At 48.3% G+C, this 23,331-nt stretch overlaps 2 protein-coding genes across 7 annotated transcripts in view; one reads left to right on the top strand and one right to left on the bottom strand.

Annotated features, from left to right (window-relative positions):
- Positions 1 to 740: 740 nt before the first annotated feature.
- On the bottom strand, positions 741 to 6,237 carry PINLYP (phospholipase A2 inhibitor and LY6/PLAUR domain containing). 3 transcript variants are annotated; one of them, XM_080645451.1, is made up of 6 exons: positions 6,195 to 6,237; positions 4,343 to 4,489; positions 3,240 to 3,356; positions 1,561 to 1,713; positions 1,174 to 1,317; positions 741 to 981 (listed from the first exon to the last, which is right to left on the bottom strand). In XM_080645451.1, the coding sequence occupies exons 2-6, from the start codon at positions 4,410 to 4,412 to the stop codon at positions 827 to 829; spliced, it is 639 nt and encodes a 212-aa protein (XP_080501577.1). In that variant the 5' UTR covers positions 4,413 to 4,489; positions 6,195 to 6,237; the 3' UTR covers positions 741 to 826. The 3 variants fall into 3 exon arrangements, with proteins under 3 accessions (XP_080501577.1, XP_080501576.1, XP_080501578.1); XM_080645450.1 differs by lacking the exon at positions 6,195 to 6,237 and adding an exon at positions 4,827 to 4,952; XM_080645452.1 differs by lacking the exons at positions 4,343 to 4,489; positions 6,195 to 6,237 and adding an exon at positions 3,495 to 3,780.
- Positions 4,495 to 23,331, top strand: part of XRCC1 (X-ray repair cross complementing 1) — a 30,493-nt gene continuing 11,656 nt past the window's right edge. For 2 of the 4 annotated variants that reach the window (XR_013959243.1, XM_080645446.1), the window contains exons 1-3: positions 5,574 to 5,737; positions 6,156 to 6,248; positions 15,477 to 15,587. Coding sequence is in view for 2 of the 4 variants with exons in the window: in XM_080645446.1 (XP_080501572.1) it covers positions 5,687 to 5,737; positions 6,156 to 6,248; positions 15,477 to 15,587 (255 nt within the window). In the remaining 2 variants the exon portion in view is untranslated. Of the gene's footprint in view, positions 4,511 to 5,555; positions 5,738 to 6,155; positions 6,249 to 15,476; positions 15,588 to 23,331 lie in introns of those variants that run through there. The other 2 variants (XM_080645448.1, XM_080645447.1) reach the window with 2 other exon arrangements.

Consider the following 23,331-nt stretch of genomic DNA (forward strand, 5'->3'; position numbering starts at 1 on the left):
TGTCCTGATGAGGACGATGTTTAGCACCTGCAGACTAATGGCCATTCAGTAAGTGGCAGCCATTATGATGATTACCATTTAGGCATATAGTCTCTAGAAGCAACATTGCCTTGAAGGTGCTGGGCACTGCATTAAGTGCTCTTTTAGTTTTTTCATTTTATTTTTATTTCACTCTTACAACAACTCCATGAGGTTATAACTATTAATATCCATATTTTGCCGACATGAAAACAGGCAAAAAGAGGGCAAGCTTACTCAGGAGAAGCGATCAGGACTCTGATCCTCCCTAGGGTTGACCCAAGGCAAATGACACCCTAATCTGTGCCTCAGTTTGTTTATCTGTAAAATGGGGATAATAATATCAATGGTAGAGTTGCTGTGATTATGAAATGAAGTACAGCATGGAAAACATTTAGCACAGGGTCCCAGCATGGAGTAACCCCTTAATAAAAGTAGGGTTTCCCCCTCTCTCTCTACAACACACCTCCCTGCGATGCATCATGTTACAAAGACTCAGGCTTGCCCTAACCGGTTTGGCTCAGTGGATAGAGCGTCAGCCTGCGGACTGAAGGGTCCCAGGTTCGATTCTGGTCAAGGGCATGTACCTTGGTCGTGGGCACATCCCCAGTAGGAGGTGTGCAGGAGGCAGCTGATCGATGTTTCTAACTTTCTGTCCCTCTCCCTTCCTCTCTGTAAAAAAATCAATAAAATATATATATTTTAAAAAAAGACTCAGGCTTGCTCAGTTAATCTGTTTAATTATAGGCACACAGGGAGCTGCAGGCTGAGACAAATGGGGACTTCAAGCCACACATTCCTCAGTTCTTCACTCGCCCCTGCCAGGGGGCTGGGGGGCTGGAAGGCAGTCTGCTCGGCGGAGGAAGTAGAGATAGGAGGCTGAGGGTACCTCAGCGCCCGGCTTGGTATTGCAGGCACTCTCTGTAGCACAGCCTCGAGTGGCAAACCTGGTGTTGATGATACCTGGGAGGGAGATTTCCGAATGGAGTCAGGGCCCCCAACCGCTCCTTCCTCATGACCTAGAAATCTTGGGCCTGCCACCTCCTCACCCATCATCTCCCCTAGAACCATCATCTCCCCTAGAACCTGGAAGCGTTGGCTTCCTCCAGTTCTGGGGCCCTCGTGCCCTCCTTCCGAGATCCAGGTGCCCCTCACCAGCCTGCACTTTGCCAGCGAAGTAGATGCAGTGGGTTTCCTGGCCAACACAGCGGGCTGCCTTGGTCCCTGGGCACGTCTCCTGGAAGGGTACGATGCAGGCAGGACACCGGAGGCCATTCTCAGTACGGTTGTTCTCGGGAGCTGGGAGGAGGGTGGAGTACAAGGTACAAAGAGATGTTTAGGAACACCTCCCCTCCCCCATCTCAAAATAACCCCGAGGAACAGCGGTTATGGACCCTGCATTTACAGGAGCAGAAACGGGCTCTCGAGCAAGGTGCTTGCCCAGTGTTACAGCGCACAGATGAGCGGTGGGCGAGGGCACACACACTGGCTCTTGGGGCAGGCTGGAGGAGAGTCATGAGGCAGGGGTGAGCTGGCACTTACGGGGCACCGAGCCGCGATTGCAGCCGTCACTCTGGCAGCAGTGCGTGTTGGACACCATGTAGTCCTTGGGGCCCATGGTGGTGGACACGAAACCCGAGTAGCAGTCGCTGAACTTCATGCAGGCCTTGTAGCTGTTCACTGAGTGGTGGCCCTCTGGGGGATGGGGACCGGAGGGGAGGGCTTGGGTAGTGTTGACCCCTGCCTGGGGCCTCTCCCAACCCCAGCTTCCTCACCCCATGACTGTCTAGGATGGTCTATTCCAGCCTCCCCTAAAGCCATACCCCCTTATCTACCGGGGTGCAGTCTGGAGTGGTTTATTAGATAGCTCTCCCCACCCCCCACCTCATTACCATAGCCTCCCCCATTGCCAAGCTCAGGTCTGCCTAACGAGGTCCTTCTCATCTCCCCCTCCCCGCGCCATGGCCACCTGCTAAAGGTCCTGTGGATAGTGCTTTCCCAGGTCATCTATGGCTACCCTATGCCCGCATGAGATGCTCTCTTCCAGCCTTCACAGGCTTGGGAGCCACTTTCAACAAACCGTGGGGTGCCGGCCCCCACACCACCGCCCTGAAACGTCCACATCCCTCTCTAAGCGGTCTCCTCCAGGTTTCCTCATGGTCACTCCCCAGACCTCCAACTGAGGGCCTCTTGCCACCCTCTTTGGTACCCCCAGATCGTGCCTGAAGTGGTCTCCTCCAGTCTCCACCGCCTTCCCTCGCCCCACATGTGGTCTCTTCCAGCCCAGTCCAAAGGTTTCCCCCTCTTCACTTCACCAAAGAGTGGCTTTCCCCCTCAGCTGCCTCTCCCCCACACCTCCACCCCAGGGTCTGTATCTCCCTCCTATATGGGGTGGTAGGTGTCTCTTCAAGCCTTTCAGGTCCTTCCCCCACCAGCCACAGCGGACTAGGTCAGGAGGGCAGCCTGCCATCCTCTATCCCACCTTCCTTACACACCCCTCCTGCTGGGATGGTTCCTTCCTACCCTCAAGGTTGCCCTTCACCTGCTGTCACAGCCTTCATTCCTACACCATGCCCCACTTTCCCCCCCCACCACTCCCCAAAAACCCTCCGTGGTCCCTTCCATTGCTCCCCACCTCCCCCTTCCTTTCTCAGGTCTGGGCTGGTCCCTTCCATTTAAGTCATCCCCTCCTCTCCCCTTCTACTCAGTAGCCTCCCTCCCGCCCTTTCTCTACGTCTCCATGCTTTGGGATTATCTTCCCTCTCCTGTCTGCTGTGGTTCCTTTTATTTCTCTCCTCCTACCCCAATACCATCTCTCCTCTTCCTGTCCGGAATGGTCTCTTCCAGCCCGCACGACCCCCACGATCGCTGGCTTAGTCTGTTCCTCCCTCCCTCCCAAACCACCCCGGCCTCTTCCTTCTCCTGATCCGCCCCCCGCCTCTGGCCTATTAGATTCTTCCCCTCTCACTGCTCTGCTCCCCGTGTCCTTTCCTCACCCCCTCCTGCCTGAAAAAGTCCCTACACGCCCCCCCCCCCCCATCTTCTCTCTTGAAAAGTCTCCTTTTCGGAAATCCCTGACAGCAATGGTTTCTATCACTCCGCTGCATTCCCTTTCCTCCATCCACCTCGGAATAGTCTTTCCCTCTCCCCTGCCCGCCCACCAGCGTGCCGGTCCCTCCCCTCGCAACCGCCTCCCCCGGGTTTGACGCCGGGGCTCCTACTGGTGCTCGACTCCCCCACGATGGCCACGCAGGCGTCCTTGCCGGCCTCGCAAGTCTTCATTTTTCCGCTGCACGTGGGCCCGGAGCCCCTGCACACCTCACAGCTCAGCGGGCACCCTGCAGTGCAGAGGGCCAGGCTGTAGTCCGGGCTGCTGTGGTCTAGGGACCACGAAGATGCGCGCGGGGGAAGGGGCGGACTGTGGGGTCTGAGGGAGGTGGGACGGGCGTCTCCCTGTTCCTGGGTGGGGCACTGACCGCTGTCCAGGGAACTGTCCAGCACTCTGACAGGGACGCGCTGGTGATGCCCGCAAAGCTGCTTCCCGAGGCGGGAAGCGACTCCACCACGGAGCCTGTTTACCTAATTACAAGGCTGTGGACTTGGGACGCTGGGTCCTCTAGAAAGCTCAGGGACAGGGAGGGGGTCCGGGAGGGACCAGGGAGGGGGTCCGGGAGGAGGTTTCCATGGGTTTTTGTGAAGCTTCAGGCCCAGCTGGTTCTTGGATGTGGGACCCTCCTTCTCGCAGGAACCACGTGTAGGTCTGTGGACAGTTCCCGGAAGGGGAACCTGAATCTGAGGTCTGCATCCCAGTTCAAGAAGGGAGAGCGAGGACCAAGAGGGCTGAGGGCATGGACTCCTTGACCCCGAGAGCGGAGGCAGCTTGGGGCCCAGACCCCTGGGACCTGAAGAAGGTGGGGCTTGCCTGAACTCCTGCCTCTGAGGGCGGAGAGGCTGGGGGCTTGATCTCCCTAGAGTCCAGGAAAAACGGTAATCTCTCCCTCTCCCCCCAGTTTTTAAAAATGTCCCTTCTTGATCATGCTCTCATCTGATTTTCTAGAGTTTAAATGTCTTCTTTTGAGACCCCCTCCTGGGGACGGAGGGTTCAGCCCACCATGCCCCCTCCTTCCTCAGAGATCCAATCCCAGAGCCTTTGAGCGTTTCCTCTCTCGGGCCCCAGTCTTTCTCTTCCCTTAGCTTCTGCCTTCAACGCGAACCTGAATTCCCAGGACGCCTGCTCTTTCCCTCGGAGAGCCCTTGCTGACTGCTCTCTCCTGGGTCCTCTCTTTCCCGAGGATGCCAGGAGGCCAAGCCTCTGATCACTTACCGAGACCCAGCAGGGTGCCGAGCAGTGTGAAGGCCAGCAGGAAGGTGCTCGGTGTCAAGGACGGCCTCATGGTGTGTGACCCAGCAGCCCCAGGTTCCCAGTACTTATAGGAAGCTGAGGAGGGGCGGGTCCGGACCCACCTTCACCCTGGGGAGAGAAAGAGCTGAGGTAAGATCTCAGGGCAGGCCTCTGCCGCTCTGGGTTGGGGAGGTGGAACCAGAATCCAAAAGGAACATGGGCATCTTGTGCCCAGCCCGCCCCCTCCTCAGGGACCCCAGGAGTCTGGGCTTCCAGCCCCTTCTATCAGGACTCAGAGGGGCACTTTCCTGTTTTCTCACCCGCCCCCTTTTTTTTCTGGCCTGAAGCCCAAGGTCAAAATCCGGGTCACTTGAGTCCCTGTAGGTGTAGGGCAGCTACAAGGTCTGAGAACCCCTCTCTCTTCTCTCTCATCTCAAGGAGGCACCCTGCGTGGGTGGGGCCCTACCTGGGAGCGCCGAGCATGTCCAGGCTCGCTCTGCCGGGGCACAGGAGCCTTGTCTCCCTTCCCTTCTTCATGGGCTTGACTCATCCTCCCTGTTCTTTGTTTGGGCTGTCTCCAGCTCCTACCCGCCTGGGGCTGTATCTCTGGGTCTGGCGAGGACCCGAACAGAAGGGGTGCCTGTCAACGGACAGCGATGGGCGTGGTAGGAGACAGATGCCCACAGGTCACATTGGGAAACTGAGGCATGGGTGGAAGCACTCTAGGCTGGGTGTGTGTGTCTGGTTTGGGCTTATGCTTTGTGTTTTATTGAGGGAGGTTCTTGACCCACTCTCTCCTGGCCTCAGGCATAACTCTGAGAGAGAGCTGATTCTTTTTTTCCTATGTGTGTGGTGGGAAGCTAGCGGGGGAAGAGTGCAGCTGCAGGACCGGTGGAGGATCTGTTGCAGTAGGCTCCAGGCTCTCTGCAAAAATTCGCTCAGGTTTGCGGTCCTTTGGGCGGTGACTATGTTGTCCAATGAGAATGGGGAATTTCTTCTAGGGACCAATCCCGGAGGCCGCTCCTGTTGCTAGGCGCCCAGAAAACCGGGATGTGAACATCGCCGGAAGGAGGGGCTAAAGAGTGATAGGGCCAGGGAGAGGCGGGGCTAGAGGAAAAGCTCGTTGCTAGGGAACTCAGAGCCACTCTCTGGAGAGGCCGGACTGCGCTGGCGCCGGGTTGACGCGTGCGCCGGCGCGCCGCGGTTTGAAAGGCCCGAGCCTCGCGCGCGTGCGCACTTAAGCGCGCGCAGGGCGCACCCCCTTCTCGCCCCCCAAACTCGGACCCTCCTTCATCCTTCTGGTCCCGCGAAGCCCACGACGTTGACATGCCGGAGATCCGCCTCCGCCATGTGGTGTCCTGCAGTAGCCAGGACTCGGTGAGGCACTGGGGTGAGGGAGGTTGGGAGACGTAAAGGGATTCCTGAGGGGGCTGGCTCCGTGAGAACTTCTGGAGTTAAAAGGGACCTTCATGGGAGTCTGAGGAGGGCCAGGGGGGATTTCCAGGAGGTTATAAGGGGGTTCTGAGAGAGATTTGGACTGGGGGAACTTCCAGGAGTCTGTGGAAGTTCCGGAGAGAAAGGAGGAAGGGGAGCGCTTCCTTGGAGAGCTCATGGGTGAACTTCCAGGACAAAGTGTTGTAGGGGCCTCCAGGCAGAGCGTGGGGAGAATTAACGGGGACTCTTAAATCTGGGGGGTCGCAGAGGGCTTGGGAGGACTCGGAGGAATAATCTGAAAGTTGGGGACCTAGCCTTCATCTCGGTACCCTAACATTCCCTTTCCCATTCTCATCTCCAGACCCACTGTGCAGAGAACCTTCTCAAGGCGGACACGTACCGGAAGTGGCGGGCAGCCAAGGCAGGCGAGAAGACCATCTCAGTGGTGCTCCAGGTGACCCTGCCCTCCCCTATCTCCTTAGAGGAGCCTGGAGACCCGCGGCCAGACCCTGCTCCGAGTCCGCTGGCAGCGGGTTGAGGGTTTTCCCTGGGCCTCAGCTTCCTTTCCTGGACAATGGCAGCATGTCTCTGTCATCTCCCTCTCCCTTTCTCTCTCTCCCCCCCCCTCCCTCTCCCTCTCTCCCTCCCTTTTCCCCATTCTCCTTCTCCCTCCCTTCCACGCTCTCTAAAAATCAATGGCAAAAATATCCTATGGTGAAGATTAACAACAACATGGCAGGAACGGTAGTTTAGACTGGCCACTTCACTTCTCCCCTCCCTCTGCTTCAGTTTCTCTCGACTTGTTTTCTCATCTGTCTTTTGGGAATAATGAGATTCAGGCCCAGGGTTATTGTGATAATTTGGTGACATAACGTCTGCAGAAGTGCCCTGTCAACATGTAGGTGTTTGTGTAAAGGGAGGGATTCCTGTTTTTATAACTGAGTGATGATTCTGCTGGGCTCTCTTATGATCCTTGTGACCCCAGGAGGATCACCCCGTTCTGTACCTCAGTTGCAGTGGGAGCAGAGAGACTGAAAGCAGAGGAGACAGGGCATGGGGGTGAGGGAGTCCGAGGGGCCGAGAGAGGCACAGGGTTCTCCGACCTGGGAAACTGAGGGAGACAGTGCTGCTGTCACTGAAATGGGAAACCAGAGAGGGGCGGCCTGAGAAGGTGCTGTGTCCACTTAGCATGTCCAGGTTTGGTATGACTTTGGGATTTCCAAGGGTCGTCATCCGGCTGGCAGTTAGGGATCGGACCTGGAGCTGGAGACAGGTGTGGAAGCTGTTAGTACAGGGGCGGGACCTATAGATTCAAGAGTGGGTGGATTCAGTTGTTCATTCATTCATTGAATAATTAGTTATAAAGCACCTTCTATAGGCCAAACTGTTTTAGATATTGGGGCCATATAGCAGTGGACAGCATCAGACATAGATATGTCAGTCCTGTGGAGCTTTCATGTTAGTGGGGAAAGTCAAAAGGAAAACATAAGTCAGCTCAGAGTGCTGTGGAAGAAAACCAGACAGTTAAGAGGAATGGGGAATGCCTCAGCTGGGGTAGGAGGCAGTAGCAAGAGGTATTTATTTATTTAAAATATTTATATTTTTATTGATTTCAGAGGGGAAGGGAGAAAGAGAGAGAAACATCAATGATGAGAGAGACTCATTGATTGGCTGTCTCCTGCACACCCACTGGGGATGGAGTCCACTACCTGGGCATTTGCCCTGACAGGGAATCGAACCGTGACCTCCTGGTTCATAGGCCGACCACTGAATCACGCTGGTCGGGCTTAAATATATTTTTATTAAGTTCAGAGAGAGGAAGGGAGAGGGAGAGATAAAAACATCAATGATGAAAGAGAATCATTGTTAGGCTGCCTCCTGCACGCCCCCCACTGGGTATGGAGCCCGCAACCGGCAACCTAGGCACGTGCCCTGACTGGGAATCGAACTGTGACACCCAATTTATGGGTCAACACTCTACCACTGAGCAACCCCGACTGGGCAGAGAGGTTTTTATTTAAATAGGGACTTGGGCAAGGCCTCCCTGAGGTGACATTTGAGCAGAGTGAGCTATGTTGTGAGCTATGCAGATTTCTGGGCTCCTAGGTGGGCTGATGCTGGCCTCAGAGGAACAGCTGGGAGGCCTTTGGGGGTGGAGTAGAGTTAGCCAGGGGGAGAGGAGTTGGAGATGAGCTAATAGGGTTGGGGTGGAGGGCCCCATGACACTTAAGGCCTGAAAGCCATTGTAAGGACTTAAGCTTTTACTCTGGTTGAGAGGGGAGCCACTGAAAGGTTCTGAGCAGAGAAGAAATAGAATCTGACTTAGGTTCTCACAGATTCCTGATTTCTATGTTGAGAATAAACTGCAGGGGGCAAGTGTCTGAGCAAGCGGTATTGCAATGATTAACTTATCTCATGTCAGAGATCCTTTGGGAAATCTGATTGCTTTTGGCAGCTGCCAGTATGGAGGGTGCCTCCATATTCAGTGAATGCTAATTTTGGTTCTTTTCAAGCAAGTGATGAGGGTAAAACTTCTGGATATCAAGACACATAGACTAATCTGTGTTTTTTCCCTTTCCAACAATATTATGCTACATCTGGATATTACCACAGAGGGTTCAGCCCTGTGCTCTTGAGAGCCCACATACCTTTTTTGTTTGCCACGGCCATAGAATCTGCTGCCAACCCATCACTTGCTCTCAGGAGGGGAGTTTCAATCTGTTTGCTAACTTCTCCTGGCCAGAGGGGATGGCTGGGACACAGCCCAGGTGTAATTCCAGTGCCCCACTGGAGGTGGGTTGTTTAGGAGAAATGTTGAACAGCAAGGTGGCACACGTTTCTCTTTTGTTTTTCAGTGGTTTTCTTCTTTCTTTTTATTTTTTAATCCTCACCCAAGGACATTTTTAGAGAGAGAAGTGTGGGAGAGAGAAACATTGATCAATTGCCTCCTAGATGCACTCTGATTGGGGATCGAACCTGCAACCTAGGTATGTTCCCTGACCAGGAATCGAACCCACAACCTTTTGGTGTACTGGATGACACTCCAACCAACTAAGCCACACCAGCCAGGGCTCAGTGGTTGTGAATCACTTGGTTTAAATTGGTTTTCACCTTCTTTTGATGTGTAACATGTGTACAGCAAAGCACACAGTTCTGTGAATCCTCACAGACTGCAACTGTCATCTGCTCCACATTTAGATAAAGTAATAGGACATGCCACCCCCCCAGACCTTCTTGTGTTCCTTCTTGTCACTGCCCCCTGGAAGGGTAACCATGATCTTGATTTTTAACAGCACCGATTCGTTTGGCTGGTTTTGAATTTTATGTAAATGGAATCAGACAGTATATACTTTTAGGTTTGGCTGCTCTCCATAGTATGCTTTGTTTTTTAAATATGTTTTTATTGATTTTTTTATTTGTTTGAGAGAGAGAGAGAGAAGTTGAGAGGGAGAAGGAGAGAGCCCTGCCGTTGTGGCTCAGGGGTGGAGTGTGAACCAGGAGGTCATGGTTGGATTCCCCATCAGGGCACATGCCCAGGTTGGGGACTCGATCCCCAATGGGGGGCGTGCAGTAGGCAGCTTATCAATGACTCTCATTGATGTTTTTCTCCCTCTCCCTTCCTCTCTCTCTAAAATCAATAAAAACATATTAAAACATTAAAATTACATAGTATTTTTTCAAATAATTATATCTTGGAGATCTATTGCCATTGCATAAATTTGTACCTTTTAAAATTCATTCTTTTTTTTTTTTAAATATATCTTTATTGATTTCAGAGAGGAAGGGAGAGGGAAAGAGAGATAGAAACATCAATGATGAGAGAGAATCATTGATTGGCTGCCTCCTGCACATCCCCCACTGGGGATCAAGCCCGAAACCCAGTCATGTACTTGACCGGAATCGAACCTGGGACCCTTCAGTCCACAGGCTGATGCTCTATCCACTGAGCCAAACCAGCCAGGGCAAAAATTCATTCTTTTAAATTATACATAACATTGCCTTTCATGGGTGTGGAACAGTTTTTACAAGATGTCTCTTAGGAACTTTGCAAACCTCCATGCGCCATTTGTTTCACTGTCATGAATTATGACTTCCTGCGAAAGATGCACGCAGACCTGGCCACAGATGACAGTCATCTTGTGCTTAAGTCCTTCTGATAACAGCTGACACTGCACACTCTTTTTCTGAGATAAAACTCACATAACATAAAATTCACCATTGTAACCATTTAAAGTCTACAATTCAGAGGTTTTTAGTATATTGACAGTGTTCTGCAGTCATCACCACTCACTGGGGGTGTTTTCATCACCCCCAAAAAAGAAGCCCTATAACCATTAAGCAGTCACTCCCTGTTCTCCTTTCCCCAGGTTGCCCTGACAACCACTGATCTACTTTTTGTCTCTATGGATTTACCTATTCTGGACATTTCATATAAAGAGGCTCACACAGTGTGTGGCCTTTTGTGCCTGGCTTCTCTCACTTAGCACATTGTTTTTGAGGTTCCTCCATGTTGTAGCATGTGTCAGTGCTTCATTCCTTTTTAGAGCTGAGTAATAATCCATCGTTTGGATAGACCATACAGTGTGTATCCGTTCATAAGTCTGTGGACATTTGATTTGGGTTGTTTCCATGTATACACATTTTTATCAAAAATTTTTTATTTATCAAAAAGTAGAAAGAACAGAGGAGGAAGTCAGAGAAACACACTCTGGCTGGCTGGAAGAAGCAGCAAGCATCCATGCTCTGAGCGGCCTGTGGGGGCCATGTGGCAAGGAATGCAGGTGGCCTCTGGCAACTGAGAGTTGTGCCATGACTGTCAGCTAGGAATGGGAACCTCAGTCTTTCAACCACAAGGAAATGAATTCTGCCAATAGCCAGTCCTTTTGAAAGAGGACCCTGAGCCCCAGATGAGAACCACAGACCTAGCCAGCACTAGATTTTAGCCCCGTAAAACCCTGAGCTGAGAATCCGGTCATCCTGTGTTGGATTTCTGATCTACAGAAAAAGATAATAAATGTATGTTGTTTTAAGCTAAGTATCTATACTAATAAAAGGGTAATATGCTAATTAGACTGGGAGACCTTCCGGACATCCTTCCGGACAAAACCATGGTGCCAGGGCAGAGGCAGAGGCGGTTAGGGGTGATCAGGCCAGGAGGGGAGGGCAGTTGGGAGTGATCAGGCTGGTGGGGGGGGCAGTTGGGGGCAAGCAGGCCAGCAAGTGGGGACAGTTGGGGGTGAGCAGGCCGGTGGGGGGGGCAGTTGGGGGCAAGCAGGCCATCAAGGGGGACAGTTGGGGGTGAGGAGGCCAGCTGGGGGGCAGTTGGGGGCTAGCAGGCTGGCAGGCGGAGTGGTTAGGGGCAATCAGGCAGGCAGGCAGGTAAGCAGTTAGGAGCCAGCGGTCCCAGATTGCGAGAGGGGGACACTCCCCCACCCCCGTGCATAAATTTCATGCACCGGGCCACTAGTGTGGTAATAAAAAAAAGAAAGAAAGAAAATACAAGGGAATCTATGTGTGTGTGAAGTAGAAGTCGTTATAAGACTCATTCATTTAAAATAATTTAAAATACAAAATATATACATCCTACTAAATGTGGGGCCTGTTGCTTTATATTGCGGGAGAGGTAAAGATGTTGCATTTTTACCTGAAGGGGAGTTGAGAAGGAGTGTTAGTTTATAGTCAGAAAGTTGGGCCCACTTTTCTTTGCTAGTCATAGTTCTGTGTGACATGTGAGCTGTTTATTTAAACTAAGCCTCAGTTTCCCCATCTGTAGAACTGGGATAGTAACAGACCCTTGGGAGGATTCAGTGATGACTGGCCCAGGAAGAGCTTTGTCAACTGTGGTAGGCAGAATAATGGCCCTCGAAAAGATGCCCATCCTAACCCCCAGAACCCGTGAATATGTCAGTTTACATGGCAAAGGGACCTTGCAGACATGATGAAGTTAAGGATCTTGAGATGGTGAGATTAACCTGGATTACTGGGGGGAGGGGAGGAGAGGACAATATAATCACAAGGGTCCTTATCAGGGAAAGAGGGAGGCAGCAGAACCAGAGCCACAGGAGACGTGGTGATGGAAGCAAAGGTTGGAGTGATGCCATTGCTGGCTGTGAAGCTGGAAGGAGGGGCTACAAGCCAAGGAGGCAGATGGCCTCTAGGAGCAGGGCAAGGAAGTGCTTCTCCCCCAGAGTCTCCTGAAGAAACAGTCCTGCGGACACCTTGATTTTAGCTCAGTGAGACCAAATTTCAGACTTCGCACCTCCAGATCTGTGAGCTGTGTTGTTTTTAGCTAGGAAGTTTGTGGTACTTTGTTATAGCAACAGCAGGAAACGAATATACCATGCACCTGGCACTCAGTGAGAATCTAAAAATGTTAGCCATGGCGATTCTTTTGTGACAGATGAGAACACTGAGGCAAGCGGCTCACCAAACCCACTTGGTCAGGGAGAGTAGAGTCAGAATTACAACTCAGGGCATTTGTTTCTTCAGCAAATGGTCACTGGGAGCTTCCGTCCATCTGTTCATTCATCCATGAGGAATGTACTGAAGGCCTCTTGTGATAATAGGATCAGCTGACATTTATGGAATGCTTGCACTGTGGCAGGCACTATTCAAGGGGCTTCATGTGTATTCCTCATTTGAATCTTCACAACTGTATGAGGTAGAAGTTGTTACTGTCCCCATATTATAGGTTAGGAAATTAAGGCCCATGGGGTGACATGAAACCATTTGCATCAGGATCACACAGTGGTAAGTAAGCAGAGCTGGGATGGATCAGACATTGTTCTTGGCATTGGGGTCACAGTAGGGAATGACTCATATTGCCCCTGTCCTCATGGAGCTTAAAAGACAGATGCTAGACTAATACAAATAAAAATGTAACTATATAATATCAAGTGGTGATAATGAAAAATAAAGCAGGGACGGGGGATAGAGAAGCACCTGGTAGGAGGTGGGTGGCTACTTTGGTTGGTCTGAAGCAACATCTGAGCAGACTTGAAGGATGGAAGGAGCCAGCCGCAGGAAAGTTTGGGGGAGGAGTAGACTAGGCGGGGGATGGCAGGTGGGAAGGCCCTGCGGTGGAAAGGAGCCAGCTTGTTCTCAGGACAGGAGGAAGGCAGCATGGCTGGAGGAGAGCCACCAAGTGTGGCAGGAGGCCAAGAAGTCAGGCTGGGATTTGTGTGCCTGGGCAGCACCACACCCGTGCAGGGCTCTGAGCTGAGGGCAGCGGTGGAGGCGGGCAGAGTCGTCAGGAGGCCAGCATGGCTCAACCTTGGGAAGGCCCCTCCCTCATCACTCCCTCGCTCTTCAGCATGCTCACCTGGTGGGGAAGGAGCCCTAACCAGCTCTAGCAAGCCTGCACGGTCTCTGGTCCCAGCTCTGCCGCTCACCAGCTGTGTGACCTTAGGGAGTTACATAACCACTTCCTTCTTCCATTTGCTCATGTATAAAATGAAGATAATAATAGCCCAGCTTTGCAAAGCCGTTGTGAGGAGAGAAGATGCATGCTTTATGTGCCTGGCACATCGTGGGCCCTTAGATGTTCACAGCAGCTGTTGTTATGGTTGTTAGTATCTGTGTCATCTCGGCTCTCTTCAGAAGGAGGGTTATTATGAGGACCCTCCCTTTTACATGTGAGTTCGCTGCCTCTCAGAGGTTGTACGTCACCCAGGGTTGTACACTTAGAAATGACAGGGCTGGATTTGAACCCAGGCTTGACTCATCCCAAGTCCAGGCTCCGTCCTTCCATGTCAGGATGCTCCTGTGTGTAGCCCTGTGCAGGTGATGTCTGTGTGAACTCCTGACTGGGAAGTGACAGGGCAGATTGGAGCATCAGATGATCCGAATGGTGGGGTTAGATGATCTGAGCAGTGGTGGACTAGGTACCTTAGAGGGTTGGAATAACTTGTCATTCTATATGTGTGTTTTTTAAAAAATTACTGATTTCAGAGCGAGGAAGTGAGGGATAGAAACATCAATGATGAGAGAGAACCAATGATCGGCTGCTTCTTGCACACCCCCCACTGGGGATTGAGCCCACAATCCGGGCATGTGCCCTGACTAGGAATTGAACCATTCATGGGTCAATGCTTAACCACTGAGCAACACCAGCGGGCTAACTTGTCATTCTAGGATCCAAATACAGGAGTCCCAAACTAGAAAGCAGGAGACTTGCCTCAGCGGTTCCCAACTGCCTTCCACCCCAACCTGGCTCTCTGCACCCTTAACTGTCAGAATGGGATGGCAGGTCCTACAGGTAGCTCTTTCCTTCTCTTGACAAATAATTATTGAGCATCCTATATAATAAAAGGCTAATATGCAAATCGACCCAACAGCGGAACAACTGGTCACTATGACACACACTGACCACCAGGGGGCAGACGCTTAATGCAAGAGCTGCCCCCTAGTGATCAGTGCGCTCCCACAGGGGGAGCGCCGCTCAGCCAGAAGCCGGGCTCACGGCTGGTGAGTGCAGTGGCAGTGGCAGTGGCGGTGGCGGGAGCCTCTCCTGCCTCCATGGCAGCACTAGGGATGTCTGACTGATGGCTTAGGCCCAGAGTGGTCCCCTGTGCACGAATTTCATGCACCAGGTCTTTAGTTGACTAATAATGCCTCCTGACTGACTGACAGTGGTAGAGTGCCTATTACATACAGGCTATGCGGCCATAGTATTTACGTGCATAGATATGGCTATCATCCCCATTTTACAGATGAGGAAACTGAGGCTCCAAGAGGTTAGAGCAGCCGTGGGCAAACTACGGCCCGCGGGCCGGATCCGGCCCGTTCGGCTGTTCTATCCGGCCTGCGGAGCCGAAAGAGCGGAGGGTTCTCTTGCTCTCCCCTCCGCTCCTTCACCAGCAGCAGTGTTAACATGGCAACGTCGGGAAACACGGCCGCAGCTCCTTCTTCTGAGTGGGCGGATTTATATCCGCCCATTCAGTAGAAGGAACAACCTCCCAATCTTCCAGAGGCTCCTTGTAATGCCCGCGGACGCGTCCCCCGACATCACCCTGGGAATGCGTAGACTCGTTATCGTGGTGATGTAGGGAGACACGCCCCTGGAGAGCACAGTATCAGAGCACAGTTTGAAATGAATAAAACTATTGAAATAAAAAAAAAAAGAGACTGTACCCTTTTATGTAATGATGTTTACTTTGAATTTATATTAGTTCACACAAACACTCCATCCATGCTTTTGTTCCGGCCCTCCGGTCCAGTTTAAGAACCCATTGTGGCCCTCGAGTCAAAAAGTTTGCTCACCCCTGGGTTAGAGGCTATATAGCTAGTGTTTGGCAGAGCTGGGTTTTGAACCCAGGAAGCAGTGGTGAGAAAACCAGAACAGGGCCGTACCCTCAGGGAACTTCCCCAGAACCCTGTGTGATTGGGGGTGGAAACTCTGGCAAGTGCTGCCAGGGAGAGCAGATTATAAGCTGATCTGGCAGAGTCTGGAGGAGCTGGGGAAGAGGGTGTGGGGGTTTATGCATTCAGTGAATATTTTTTGAGCTCTGAATGCTGCATGCCGGGGACAAGGTGGCACCACTCAGTATTGGCCACCTACTTGTCCCAGAGTTGACATTGCAAGGAGATATGGTGGCTCATATGTGGGTCATCCCACCCCCAAGGTCCCACAGTGAGCCGTGGGCAGAGCAGGCACTAACAGTGGGCTTCCTCTCTCTCGCAGTTAGAGAAGGAGGAGCAGATACATAGTGTGGACATCGGGAACGATGGCTCGGCCTTTGTGGAGGTGCTGGTGGGCAGCTCGGCTGGAGGGGCTGGGGAGCAAGACTATGAGGTAAGCAGGGACTTGCGATGGGCCCCAGACTGATCCCTGCCCCAGATGTCCCATCACTGCTTCCCCTGGGTGCCACACGAGGGTGGACATGAGTCGCACTAACCACTGCCCTCTGGAGGAGCCTGGTGTACAGAGGAGGCAGGTGATAAACAGTGCACAGCAGGGAAGAGACCGGTTGCATTGTGGTGGCATAAACAACCAGAGGCACACGTTTGTTCTACGATTCAGTCACTGCTGGAGAGCAAAACTGCTTTACCCAGCCCCAGGGGCTCTCACAGATGTCCCTGCCAATTGAGATTTCGAATTGTGTGGGCTGCCTCTGTTAGTCACTTGATTTGTGACAGATGTTTCCAAGAAGGAATGCCTTTTGCTCTATTACGAATATTTTTGAAAGTTGGCACAATCCTTTTTTTTTTTTTTCTGGTTGAATTAATTAGAGCTGGATTGATGAGATCATAGTTAGCCAGCTAGTTAATCAACAAAATGTTTTTGGGTAAAAATAGACCTACTGTGACAAAGAGAGATTATAATTTTAAGTGAACAAACCAGTTTTCTACAAGATATTTTTTTTCTTGCAGTGAGAAATTTTTTGTTTTTGTTTTTAAAGAATAGTTTATTGATTATTAGGGAGAGAAAGGAAGGGGGAGGGAGGGAGAGAGAAAGAGAAACATCTATTTGAGAGTGCAACATGGAGCAGCATCAATAGGCTGCCTCATTCAGGCCCCCTACCAAGGATGGAGCTGAAACCTGGGCATGTGCCCTGACTGGAAATGGAACTGGCAACTTCCTTTTGCACAGCAGGATGCCCAACCAACTGAGCCACACTGGCCAGGGCAGAAATTGTTTTTAATTGGGGTATATTTGGCATACAATAAAATACACAGATCTTACTGTAGAGGTCAAAGAGTCTTTGACAAATGTATGCACCTGTCTCCCGAATCAAGACATGGAGCACTGCCAGCATCACTGGAAGTTCCCTGTGTCCCTTTAATAGTCACTCCTCCCTCCCCACCATGCCCTTCCTCCCGCCAACCTCCAGCTCAGGCAACCTCTGACTTCCTTTCTGTCACTATAGATTCGTTTTGCCTGTCCTAAAATTTCATATAAATGGAATCTCACAGTATGTACTTTTTTTGTAGGTGGCTCTTTCACTCAGCATATGGTTTTTGGAGATTTTTCCCATATTGTGACTATGTCAGTGGTCTGTTCCACTTTATTGCTGAGTTGTATTCCACTATAAACATAGACCACAGTTGTTTTCCATTCTCTTGTTGGTATCTCTTGCCACTTTTTGACTATTGTGAATAACGCTGCTGCATCATTTTTGTACAAGCTTCCTTTGGAGATTTGTTTTGGTTAAATACCTAGGAGTGGTATTGCAGGGTTTTAGGGTAAATATATGTTTTAACCTTATTAGAAGTTGAGTTTTCCACAATGGTTGTATCATTTTATATTCCCTTCAGCAGTATATGAGAGTTCTAGTTGCTTCACATCCTTACCCATTCTTGATATTGCCAGTCTTTTTAATTTTCTAAATTTCAGCCATTCAGATGGCATGTAGTGGTATTTTATTGTGGCTTTCATATGCATTTTCCCAACCATTTATGACATGTAATAAGTACCTTTCATGTACTTATTAGTCGTTCATTTATCTTATTTTTTTATTAGGTTGTTTGTCTTTTTGTCATGGGCAAATACTCTGTATTTTTTTTTTCCAGTCTCTTTTTTCAGATATATGTGTTGCAGATTTTTTCCCAAGTCTGTGACTTGCCTTTTCATTACAGTGTCTCTGATGAAGTCCAATCTATCCAGGGTTTTTTGTTTTGTTTTGTTTTTAATACTTAGTACCTTTTGTGTCCTATAAGAGATATTTTCCTGTCACAAAGTAATGATGATAGTGCCTGTATCAGTTTCCTATTGCTGCTGTAACAAATTGTCACAAACTCAGTGGTTTAAAACAACACACATTTTTTTTTTTTAAATATTTTATTGATTTTTTACAGAGAGGAAGGAAGAGGGATAGAGAGTTAGAAACATCGATGAGAGAGAAACATCGATCAGCTGCCTCCTGCACACCTCCCACCGGGGATGTGCCCGCAACCAAGTCACGTGCCCTTGACCGGAATCGAACCTGGGACCCCCCAGTCCGCAGGCCGACGCTCTATCCACTGAGCCAAACCGGTTTTGGCAAAACAACACACATTTATGATCTTACAGTTCTGGAGGTAGTTGTCTAATATCACTCTCACCGGGCTAAAACCAAGGAGATGGCAGGGCTGCATTCCTGCTGGAGGCTCCAGGGGAGAATCCATTTCCCTTCCTATCCCAGTTTCTAGAGGCTGCCTGCATTTCTTGGCTTGTGGCCCCTTCCGCCATCTTCTAAGCCAGCGGTCGCCAACCTTTTGGACCTCACAGACCGGACCACCGGATGGCGACCGCTGTAAGCCAGCAATCACATCACTCTAATATCTGCTTCTTCATCTCTTCTCTGACTGATTCTCTTGCCTCCATCTTTCTTATAAAGATCCTTGTGATGACACTGGACCTACCTGGATAACCCAGGTAATCTTCCTATTTCAAGATCCTTAATTGCATCTGCAAAGTCTATTTTGCCATATTCACAGGTTCCAGGGATTAGACTGTGGGAACCTTTTGTGGGGGTGGGGGCGGGGAGAGGAGAGATGGATATTATTCTGCTTCCCACCATCTCCTGTGTTTTCTTCTAGAAGCTTTGTATTTTTAGGTTTTACACTTAGATTTCTGATCCATTGCAAATGAATTTTTGTATATTGTGTGAAGTCAGGGATGACGTGCATTTTTCATGTTTGTTGAAAATCCTTTATTAACTTACTTACTTTTAAATCCTTTTTGTAAAAGAGACTTCCCGCCTGGCTGGCGTGTCTCAGTGGTTGAGCGTTGACCTGTGAACCAGGAGGTCATGGTTTGATTCCTGGTCAGGGCACATGTCCGGGTTGCAGGCTTAATCCAGTGGGGGGCATATAGGAGGCAGCCAATCAATGATTCTCTATCATCATTGATGTTTCTATCTCTCTCTCCCTCTCTTCCTCTTTGAAATCAATAAAAATATATCTTAAAGAGAGAGAGAGACTTCCCTTTTCCCATTGAATTGTTTTGGCTCTTTCGTTGACAATTAATTGACCATATATGTAGAGATTTTTTTCTGTGTTCTCTGTTCCATTGATATTTACGTTTATTTTGTTGTTGTTAATCCTCACACAAGGATATTTTTCCATTAATTTTTAGAGAGAGAGTTGGGGGGAGAAAGAGAGAGAGAAACATCACTGTGAGAGAGACATAGTGATTGGTTGCCTCCTGCACACGCCCTCATCGATCTGGAGATCGAACCAAAGTATGTGCCCTTGACTGGAATCAAACCCAAGACCCTTCAGTCTGTGGGCTGATGCTCTATCCACTGAGCAAAACCGGCTAGGGCTATCCTTTTTTTTTTTAATCCTCGCCTGAGGATATTTTTTCCTTTGATTTTTTTAGAGAGAGTGGAAGGGAGGGAGGGAGGGAGAGAGAGAGAGATTGGTTGCCTTGTGCATGTTCCCTGACCTGGCTGGGGATCGAATCTGTAACTTAGGTTCATGCCCTTGACCAGAAATTGAACCCGAGACACTGGTGAGCAGGCTGACACTCTAACCACTGAGACATTGGCCATGGCTATATGTTTATCTTTATGCCAGTACCACACTGTCTTAATAGAAAATATTGAAAACAGATTGTGTTGGACTTCCAACTTTAGTCTTGATTGTTTGGTCTATTCTATATCTTTTGCATTTATTTCCATGTAAATTATAAAACCAGCTTCTCAGTAGCTTTCAGTCCTATAGAAAAGTTGCAAAAGTAGTGCAAAAGACTCCCACATTCCCATTACTCAGATTCCCCAAGTGTTAACACATATGTATAGTAGTCACCTCTTATCTTCATAAGTTTTAAATTGTGCGCTGAGTAGCTTCATGAAATCTCGAACTGTCCTGTCAGGGGCATGCGTCATCCCTTTGTCCACTGTCTCCATGCTGAGTATGCTATCTGCCCGTTAGTCACTTAGTAGCCCTCTAGGTTATGAGATCAGTGGTCAAGGTATTCTGTACTGTTTTCAAGTAACCTTTATTTTACTTAATGGGCCTAAAGCCATTCACATAACTTTTGCTATGTTAAGTATATTACTATATTTAGTATACAGGATGGGGCAAAAGTAGGTTTACAGTTGTTTATTTGGAAAATAATACAATAATAAATAATAATAAACTCTATTTTGCATACTCACAACTGTAAACCTACTTTTGCCCCACCCTTTATTGTTATAATTGTTGTATTTTATTAGTATTTATTCTTATTGTGTCTAATTTACAAATTAAACTTTATCATAGCTTTGTATGCATAGAAATAATTTCACATATAGGGTTTGGTGCTATCCAGGTTTCAGGCATCCACTAGGGGCCTTGGAATGTTTTCCCCATGCATAAGAGGCACTACTGTACATATTTATTTTATACATAGCTTTTACTTAACTGAAAGTAAGTTGCATACATGATGTTCCTTTATCCCTTTATCCCACTCCAGTGGATATTTACTAAAAACAAAGACATTTTCTAACTTAATCTCAGTACAAGATTAGGAAGTTATCTTTGATATAGTATTCTATCACCTGATCTCAGACATTATTCAGATTTCCTTCATTGTCCCAATAGTGATCTTTATAGCAAAGCAAATTCAAAATGCAGTATGGGAAACATAGTCAATGATATTCTAATAACTGCACATGGCGCCAGGTGGATACTAGAAATATCAGGAGGAACACTTTGTAAAGTACATAACTGTCTAAACACTATGCTGTACTCCTGAAACTAATATAAAATAAATTGAATGTGAACTGTAAGTGAAAAAGTTAAAATACAATAATAAAATTTAAAAAAGAAAATTCAGAATATCATGCATTGCATTGACTTGTCACATCTCCTTTGTTTCCTTTCATTGGGAACAGTTCCTGCGACTATCTTTGTATTTCATGCCATTGGCATGTTTTTTTTTTTTTAATATTTTATTTATTTTTTTAACAGAGAAGAAGGAAGAGGGATAGAGAGTTAGAAACATCGATGAGAGAGAAACATCGATTCAGCTGCCTCCTGCACACTCCCTACTGGGAATGTGCCTGCAACCAAGGTACATGCCCTTGACTGGAATCGAACCTGGGACCCTTCAGTCCATAGGCCGACGCTCTATCCACTGAGCCAAACCAGTTAGGGCCATTGGCATGTTTTTAAACTATATTTTTATTGATTTCAGAGAGGAAGGGAGAGGGAGAGAGAGATAGAAACATCAATGAGGAGAGAGAATCATTGATTGGCTGCCTCCTGCACGCCCCCACTGGAGATCGAGCCCCAGGAATTGACCCTGACATCCTGGTTCATAGGTCGACGCTCAACTACTGAGCCATGCCAGCCAGGCGCCATTGACATTTTTGAGGAATGGAGGTCAGGGGATTTGGTAAAACATCACTCATTGTACAAAACGTCTGATGTTCCCTCATGATTAAATTAGGTTATACACTTTGGGTCCGAATACCACAAAAGTGATGTTTTGTTCTTCTCAGTGCATCAGATTGTGAAGCACATGCTACTTGCTTCCTTACTGATGATGCTAACTGATCATTTGGTTAAGGTTGTATTATGTGAAGAAATACTTTGAGACTATATAACTATCTTGTTACTCCTCAAATTGTACTTACTAGTTTTAACATCTATTATTGATTCTTGTCTGAATTATTGATGCTGTTTTAATGATATTTTAAAAAGTTTCCATTTGTTGATAGCATAATAAAAATACAGTTGATTTTGAATACTGACCTTGTATCTTGTGACTTTGATAAATTCACTGTTAATTCTTTTTTTTTTTTTTTAAATATATTTTATTGATTTTTTACAGAGAGGAAGGGAGAGGGATAGAGAGTTAGAAACATCGATGAGAGAGAAACATCGATCAGCTGCCTCCTGCACACCTCCTACTGGGGATGTGCCCGCAACCAAGGTACATGCCCTTGACCAGAATCGAACCTGGGACCCTTCAGTCCGCAGGCTGACGCTCTATCCACTGAGCCAAACCGGTTAGGGCTTCACTGTTAATTCTTATAGGAGAATCCCTTGGGATTTGTGTAGATCCCTTGGGGTTTTCTACATAGACAGTCATATTGTCTGTGAATAAAAAGTTTTCCTACTTTCATTTCTTCATGCTTTTCTTTTTTCCTTTTTCTCATTTTATCACACTGACTAATATCTATAATATAGTGTCTAAGAGAAGTGCTGAGAGTGGGCATTCTGGTCTTGTTCCTGATCTTAGGGGCAAAGTGTTGAGTCTTCCTGATCTTAGGGGGAAAGTGTTGATGTCACTTCAGTAAATCCTCACTTAACCCCAGTGGTCGGCAAACTGCGGCTTGCAAACTGCGGCTCGCAAGCCGCGGTTTGCCGCTCTGTTGACTAATGAGTTTGCCGACCACTGGGATAGGGGCTTAATCACAAGGAACAACAACAACCTGTGATTATTGGAATCGAGAGTCTAGGTCGGTGGTTGGCAAATTCATTAGTCAACAGAGCGGCGGAGCCGCAGTTTGCCAACCACTGACCTAGTCAATAGATTCTGTGACTATAAGCGAAAGGAAACGACATTGTAACAAAACCAATTTTACCACAGGCTAATTGATATCAAAGACAGTTTTCTGAGATTTTAGTACATTGACCCTGGCAACTCATCAACATTCTAAAGAAACAATGTTATTCGAGGACCTGCTGTACAAGTCAAGTGTAAGGCACACATTGTAATAGGTAATGCCATTTCCTACAAAATCAACATACTATTTTATTTTTTAATTCTCACCGGAGGATGTATTTTCCTTTGATTTTCAGAGTGGAAGGGAGGGAGAGAGACAGAGAGAGAAACATCTATTGGTTGCCTCCCACTTGTGCCCGGGGATGGAGCCTGCAACGAGGTTTGTGCCCTTAACCGGAATTGAACCTGGGACCCTTCAGTCTGTGGGCCAATGCTCTCACCTCTGAGCCAAACCAGCCAGGACAACATATTCTTTTTTTCACCCTTCAAATTCTACAGAGGCTTCCACATCTCCAAAAGATGTGTAAGCATTTGAGGTTAACACATCCAGAGAGTAAAGGCCTTAATCCTGGAACCTTAAAGATAGTGTTGGGTAATAAAACAGCCTGATAACTAGAGTAGTTTTCTTTTTACAAGGAATGGGAGGAGAGTATATTCAGAGGAAATCTACCTTTTGGTATGGGTAGCAGCCACCAACCACAGTTTGAGTTGCCCCTTAATTTTAGTCACTAGATGATAAACTCAGCTCCTTTATCAGCTCAAAATCAGGCCTTTTTAAACAATTATAGTCAAGGCCAGAGAGAAGGCTTCTCTTCTGTATAATTTTCTTTGTCTTTGTTCCCTTTTCATAATCAGAGTTGAGCACAAAAAGACATCTAGTGATAGCCTATGTTTTTCTTAGCAAAAGGCTTTTGTTTTCTAATTTCATAGCTTGTCAGTTAGAAAGAGACTAAGTAACAGGATATACTAAACTAAAATTGGCTCACTGCATGAGCCTGTTTATTGTTTCCTGAGGCGAGAAGGCTAGCATTAGGCTGACCCAGAGCTGATCTGGAAGCTTAACCAAGAGTGCTAGGTTGGCACGTCTTGGTTCTTTTGGACTTGCCCTCACGATTGC

The sequence above is a fragment of the Plecotus auritus genome, assembly GCF_963455305.1.
Source record: "Plecotus auritus genome assembly, chromosome: 10".
NCBI classification, from domain to species: Eukaryota; Metazoa; Chordata; class Mammalia; order Chiroptera; family Vespertilionidae; genus Plecotus; species Plecotus auritus.